The sequence below is a fragment of the Sceloporus occidentalis genome, unplaced genomic scaffold, assembly GCF_023333645.1.
Source record: "Sceloporus occidentalis isolate IW3139 unplaced genomic scaffold, rSceOcc1.0.p SCAF_103, whole genome shotgun sequence".
Lineage (NCBI taxonomy): Eukaryota > Metazoa > Chordata > Lepidosauria > Squamata > Phrynosomatidae > Sceloporus > Sceloporus occidentalis.
Genome location: NW_028317083.1, coordinates 769,599 through 777,467, shown reverse-complemented (window position 1 = coordinate 777,467; position 7,869 = coordinate 769,599). Strand labels below are relative to the sequence as shown.

At 37.5% G+C, this 7,869-nt stretch overlaps 1 protein-coding gene across 1 annotated transcript; it reads left to right on the top strand.

Annotated features, from left to right (window-relative positions):
* Window positions 1-3,364: 3,364 nt before the first annotated feature.
* LOC149283496 (parvalbumin, thymic CPV3-like) lies at window positions 3,365-5,763 on the top strand. Its single transcript, XM_089497511.1, has 4 exons — window positions 3,365-3,425; window positions 4,069-4,201; window positions 4,724-4,833; window positions 5,738-5,763. Exons 1-4 carry the CDS (start codon window positions 3,365-3,367, stop codon window positions 5,761-5,763), a joined length of 330 nt encoding a protein of 109 aa, XP_089353637.1.
* Window positions 5,764-7,869: the final 2,106 nt, after the last annotated feature.

Below are 7,869 nucleotides of genomic sequence, written 5' to 3'. Positions count from 1 at the left end.
GGAGTTCAGAAATGTTCCTGGAGGTCCACTATTCATCTAAGGCTATCATACCAGCCTCCTCTGACAATACAATGATATTGTAATTATGAGCATCACCAAATGTATAGACGCTGGGTGGGAGGTGTCATCGGGCAACTGCCCACCAGGTGCATTGGGTAATTGCCTGGTGGGCACTTGCCCGATAACAGGCCTATATGGACCTGGCCCAATTATTTTTGGGAGTCACTAAAGGAAGAAAATAGGACTGGTTATAACTGTATTTTCATCAGTAAATATAAGTCTTCAGTCCAAACTGGAGATTCCGATCTCACCAAGAACACAACTGATGTGGCAATCATATAACCAAACCTCTCATTTGTATTATGTTTATATATTTGCTGCCTCCTTTATTAGGGTGAGAACGTGCAATTATGAACACTATCATCTTCTCGCTTTAGTGAGGCCAATGGTCTTGAGCCTCTAAGTGTAAAGGAAATTCAAAACAAAACAAGTGGAGGATATTTTCATAAGTATTGAGTTATCACATTTAGTGATATTCACATTCTTGTTTAATAATTAAGGGGCCCTGGTTGGTATAGTCGTACTTTCATCTTTTCATACACCACAACTCATTTTTGCATGCAGTCAATAGAGTATTGTGTTGTAGGCTGACCAGCTCCCGGATGACCGCTCCCAGGAAACTTACCTGGGGCAAGTTGGCTGTGACAACCCATCTGTTTATACCCTATGTTTGGGCAAAAGAGGCTGGATTATTCCCTAAAACAGAAAGGGCTACCAGCGGCATTTAATGGTTAGTTTTGGAAGAATTGTATCTAATAAAAGTTATTCCTGTATCACACTGTATGCTAAAATTATGACTGGAAAGGGGAAGATATGACACACACACAGGGATTAGTGTTGAAAAGGAGTGGGAATAACACCTTATAGACGTGGTTAAACTACCAATGGCGTAGAACAAGCGGAGAATGGGCCAAAATGGACCCCACTCTGTACATCAAGCCACACGACTTGCCTGGAAATAAAGTCTTAAGTATCTGATACACATGCTTTTCTGGAAGAAATACCGATTGAGAAGTGGTTGAGCTCTGGCTTGGACGAGTTATGCCACGCCAGGCAAGCTTTCTCAGCCCAGTTCAGTCCCTTTTCGTCTTAACTAGTTATACTTTCCCAGTATTGTAAGAACCAAGCACAATGAGAAAAAAAAAACACATTCAAAATTCTATAGTTTTATATACATATGTATCTAACACACACATTTTCTAAAAACGCTTAAATTTGATCTAGTACCAGAAAAAAATGGCATATTTGAAACATTTCTCACCCCAGGTTACTGTCTTATTTATAAATGTAATAGCTATGAAATAATTCTAAATTCTTAGAATGTTTATTCACTGAACATAGTAAAGATCTGTCTGTTTATATATCTCTATGCAACTTTTATACCATTTTTGACACCTGTCTGAATTATTTATTCATATGTTGTACAGGTAGATGTATATGTTACATGTATTTGACATGCAGATATTTGTTACATACACGAAATAGTATTTATTATTTATAAATTGTCTGTTCCCTATTCAAACAAATGTCTGTATATTGGTGGAGTATGGGTGGCAATTATTTTATTACGGTTATAATATCTTACAATAAACAGATGAAAAAAGGATACAAATTAAAATATTAAAGCCAACCAACTGCTAAACACCCCCACTATTTATATGAATTGGACGAGTTGTTTTAATTGGGATAGGAGAACTTCCGGAGACATTTTCAAAAAAAAGTTTTAAGCTGAAAACAGAAATTAAAAAATTAACTATCTGGTACCATATACAATAGGGGCTCCTAAGTGGTGGGTTGAGGTAGTCAAATGATGGGAAATGTGACTGAATAATTAAAATATATATATAATCTAAATATATATATATAAGAGCTTTGTTGTCAGAATAAAGGTCTATTTATATTTTTATAAATTTATAGACAAATAAAATCCAGGTGATTGTATGTAATGGGAACCATTAACAATTACCAGGTAGATATAATAACTTGTGTCTCTCTAAGTCAACCTTTGGCTGGATGGCACAATAGAGAAGTGAGAGAATTATATCAGAGACACCTGTTTAAAAACAGCAAACCTGTGTTTTCAGGCATTTTTACAATCCAGATATAGTACTGGCCCATTTAAAGCGGATCTTATGTAAAATCCATACGGCAGTGCTGCTTTGTACTGTGCACTTTCTTGTTAACAGGAATTATTTATTGTTTTACATAGCACCATCAAATTCCATAGCGCTGTACAATGGGAATTCCCTCTTAAGTTAATTTGGCTCACCTTCTAAGAAAACCATCAATTGAGAAATGTTATAAAGCGCTACGTTAAGGTATATGTAGCAGTTATAAAAAGTAGAGGGTAGGGCAAGACATTTGAGCTGGTCATGAAATGATAAACTTGATCCCTGGCTGGGTAACCCAAGTAATGCTAATTGTCACACGGATGATCCTATATAAACTCAGCTTTTCCCTTCCCTTCACAGCTCTCGTACCTTACACATCCTCTTCTTACTCAGCACCACCAAAGGTAAGAATCTTCTGGGGTTTTCTTAGATGGAACTTACAAGACAAATCTGGTGGGGGTTTTTTAGATGGAGGGATAACATGGAACTTAGAAGACGAATCTGATGGGTTTTTTAAGAACTGAGAAGCACACCTGGGAAACTTATATTAGACAACGCTGCAATGCTTTAATAGACCATCATAAAAATTTTATTGTAGTGACTTGCACTTGGTGGCAACCAAAACCCTCTTTATTACAACCAGGGGGTAAACATATTCTGAATTCAGTCACTTTAAGTGGTAAAAGCACTATGCCTTTGTATAGAAAGACTTCATCAGCATAAGGGAACAGTATGTATAATAGTGTAGTTATGGGTTGAATCTTTTAATTGCTTTTAATTTTTTTTATCTGATGTCTCATTGAATGGTATTTTACAGATAATATATAGGTATTGCAACTGGTCTAAAACATCATATATATATATATATATATATATATGAATTATATATAACTGTAAGAATTACGGTATATGTAAGTATAGCAATTGTAATTTCTTATCCATAACCTAGTCATTAATCTTTTTATAAACTTTGAATTTAGGGATCGGGTACAGCACATGAAGCAATACACCTCAGTAGTGCTAATCGGGCAACAATTTAATGAATACTGGTCTATTTTCTGTTATCTGTAACTTACAGATAATAGAATGGCTCAGAGGAAAACATGTTATGAATCAGATGTACCTACTTTAGAATGCAAGTAACATTTTTATGTGTCCTGACAATGGCTTCTGCTTCTGTTAACAGTTCCAAAATGAGCATTACAGATATCCTAAATCCTTCTGATATTGCTGCTGCTCTGAAGGAGTGTGAAGGTAAAGAAAATGACTTCTACATCTATAAGACATCTTCAATAATTCTCCTTCAAACATCTTTATGACTGTTGTGGTGACGCAATAGATGTAATGTAGAAAAAGTGATTCCGTTGTGCTAAGAGGTCTTACTATAGCAACCAAATGAATGATCCAGTTACCTGAGCTATAATATTGGTTGCTATGGTGACAACAGCACTAATCCAACTTTGCACAAAAATAATTGTGTATTTTGTTATGTGTAATCCCGTTATAAAACATTGTTACAATTTATATTATGTTCTATTTTTTATGGGTAAGTGCAGAAAATAAGTGGACCTTCCACCCATTTTAATACCTTGGCTTTGATGTCCCTTATACATTAAAGCCAACATTAAATTAGAGTGTGTCTGCTACATTCTAACATTTTACTAGCGTGTGGCCACCCGTATCCCACAAACACTAAAGAATGGGAATAATCCACACTGTGTAATGGCACACGGGAGACTTTATGGTCTAGATAAGTAATTAAAACCTGTTGTTAACAGTCCTTTTCCAAACTATAGACCAACATAAACTGTATGACCCAAAAGTTTGCCCTCTTCTGCCAACACTTTAGAAAATGTATAGATTTCCGCTGACAGATATTTCTGTTTTTTCCATGCAGCTCCTGACACCTTTAACTACAAGAAATTTTTCCAAACTTGTGGGTTAGTGAAAAAGGCACCCCATGAAGTGAAAACTCTCTTCCAATTCGTAGATAATGACAGAAGTGGATTTGTTGAGGAGCAGGAGATGCTGTGAGTTACATCGTACTTTTGACAGAATGCTTTCCATCATAGTTAGGCTTATCACAGATTTTCGTGACACCCCCAAAGGGGTCAAACTGCTTCTACAACCTCTCTTTAAAGCAATACCTCCAGCACTTCTACAAAAACCAATGGAACAATAAAAGAACAGACTTATTGTATTTATAAAGCTTCAGGTGGTGATTGATGGGAAATATGGTAAAGTTTATATTCTATTAAGCGGGCGCAAATATTAAAAAAGTGCTGTCTCGCTTGGACAACACAAATATTGTGAAGAAATATTTTCAGCCTCTGTATCACATGACCGTTACGCATTCCCTTAAAAATCAAAATTAGGCAATTGATAATTATATACAAGAAGGTTTTATGCTCTCAACGGTACTAAGAATGCTTGTAATGTTATATTTCCCTAGAAATGTGCCAGATTCTGTAAAAATATATATTTTTTTTTAAAAAGGTTTTAAAAAATATTTTTTCTGGGAAAAAACACCAGTGTCTTCTGTATACCAACAGGAATTTTCTTCAGCGGTTTGATCCTTCCGCCAGACTCTTAACAACCGCAGAAGCAACTGAATTCATGGCTGCAGCTGACCGTGACCGAGATGGTAAAATCGGAGCCGATGGTAAGCGACTTAATACTGCAGAAAGATCAGGCTATGATGATCAACATGATCTAATGGTATGCTAATAAGGAACAGAACTCCTCAGGGAATACCTAAAGGAGAAGTCCCATTAAATATTATATTTATGTCATTTTGAAGAATAATGACAACGTAATAGGTTTTGATGTGGAAAGGCAATGTGTCCTGGCTATGAATGAATGGTCCACGTATAGCCTAAATATGCCCCACTGCCACAACAGAGCTGTGCCGCCTAGTAGCTGTTCGTAGCCAGGTTCTCCACGTCAGGGTCCAAATGTGATAGTAGCCAGATGAGGGGGTCAAAGCTGTAAGGATATAATGCTGTGGAATAGGGTCTCCCAATAGGCGTCCCCATAGAAAAAGACTGCATCAGGGTATAAGGAGGGAGCAGGGGAAATGATCTGTGCCAAATTTATACTTCCAAATCAAATTAAGACGGATTTAATTATATTATAAACTCATTCTCGATTATATTTTTAACTATTTAAAGCGGTTGTCACTTCCCCGTGTCATATATATTTTACAGTTCAGTAAACTAAAGAAACCAATATAATTAAGTTTAAAATAAGCAGATTAGAATAATATATTACATCTAACATGTGTAAACCATGGGGGCGGCCATCTTGACCTTTGGTTCTGAGGATCTCCATCATTATTCCTTCCCCTAAGCTTTTTTAGTGGATTGCGCTCATTCTGTTTGGTGTAAGGCAGTTATTTGGTGCAGCTTTTGTAAGTAATGTTAGACCAGGAAACTATATTCACTAAATCCTTACATTTAAATCATATAACTGCAAAACAATACCACTGATTTGAAAAGACAAGCTATAGGCAGCCAAGCTGAAGGTTGCGTACAACCTGCTAAAGCATCCTTTTTTTTTTTTTTTAGAGTTCCAAGCAATGGTTCATTCTTAGTCCCCGTGGTGGAAGCGGCCTTGAGAATTCTCACTGAAACAATGAATAAAGAAAATGGGACCACGTCCTTGACACATATACTCCTCTTAGAATTCATTCCTATCCGCAAAATGGAAAATGGTGAATGGGACAAATGGATTTGTATGCTTGCGAGGCCCTCTGTAAAAAAAAAAAAAAATACATTGTTTTATTTGGAACGCATTACCCAAAACTGTGTGAACTCGTGATCCAATAAAGAGAAATATACTAACCGAATGCATGTAAAGTTTGCCTGTCTCAGTATCACAATCATACCGCAGTATGTAGCGCAACTATTGGAAGCCGAAACCATCACGGGCATTTATACAACTAATTCTGATTCTCTCTCATCACAAACAATGAGAGAAAATCACGATCTAAAACACGCTGGACTTTCAACTAAAAAACTGAAATCCTTTCTTTAAAGATAGTTACTGAGTCAGCGAACACAACAGCCCCTACAGTAAATGTAATACTTTAGCTGAAGGATCTCTATGCTAAAGCTGGGCTCTTCTAGTTTATCAGATATGTGTTACAGTGAACTAGTGGTTCTAGCCTGAAATGAACATACATATTTCTATTTAATCAACCAGTCCAGATAGGGCAGCTGAGCACATAGCCTGGTCTCGCTCGCACCTGTTGAGACTTTTGCAGGAAATTCTGAGTGTTACACATTTCTTTGCTGCTACAGACAATGAAATTAGAGCTTAATCGTGCGTCACCCTGCGGGCAGTAACGGTATCCCCAGTCCTTATAACACCGGCAGAGGAAGAAGAGAGGAAGAAGATTCCAAGCTACAGGAAGCCGGAACCAAGGCCTCTTGGTCACGGCTCTAACCACATCCGCTAAAACAAGAGTCCCTTGCGAGGTTCCTTTTAATGTACGTGGTGTCCCCCTTGTATATGCGTAGGGGATTCTGCAGAACCCCACCATATGCATTTGGCCCTTTGTCCCCTGCTAACTACTTTCAGTGCAGGTGGGCTTGTCCTCTCAGCTCCAGAGCTGGCTCAGCTATTGAGACCCCCTGTTCACAGGCGGAAAGGGCTCATTGATTTCAGTAGAGGAGCTTTCCCATCACTGATTGGCTGCTTCAAGCAGCCAATTAATTATATCAATCCTTGGACCATGGTGGAGGGGATGGGAAGCTCTGTTTTTTTTTATTATTATCTTAACATTGAAAAATGCATATAAAAAGCACTTACAAAGTCTGTTTCTCTTTAACGTCCCGCTTTTAAGTGAATAAAGAATAATTTTTATGCTACACCATTTTACAAAAATATATAGATGTCACACTTGTTTATAAAAAAAATAAATAAAAAGGTTTAGTTTTTGACAAACCTCCTTAAATGGACTCACCATAATGCCAAATAAAGTAGATAGTTCATTGTTTGCAAACAATGTAGCCAGTTATAGCTTCATTGTATTTCTTTGATGGTCTGCATCAGCAATGGCGTCTTTCTCCGGCTGAAACCCAATTCCTCATCTCTACGTCGCAGAAACTTACACCACGGCACAAAGAGCCCCTGAATTATACACGACGCAGGGAATCCCTCGCAACAGCTGAGAAATCTCTAGATGGCCGTGTAAGGAAAGACGGTGTTATATAATGATGTCATAGAATTGTCAGCCAGGTTGCTGGTTACTGTTGCCCAATACTGTTTTAATAAAATCTAGGTTTTTTTCAAGCATTATGTTTTACCTTTTTTCAGTGCTTCAGAACCGTTGCTTTCAAACTGTGCTCCGTGGCATTAAAATGGTGAAACGAACATTTAAATAATTTAGCAAAGTACAGGAGGGAAGTTTATTTCAAAGGAGGAGAAATGTTGGGGCGAGAGGCTATTATCTAAATCTAGAGAATCAGAGGCTTAGATGTAATGTAACTTTATGGAGAGGGTGGTGGATGAACAGCCTCCCAGCAGGAGTGGTAGAGATTGGTACAGTAAGGGGATTTCATCTGAATCGGCCAAATCTATGACCAAGGACTGTAAGTTTGTCTTGTTATATCAGGAAAAACGGGCAGACTAGATGGGCCGAATAGTTCTTATCCGACCATCATGTTCCATGTTTAAAGGTGCGTGGAATAAATAT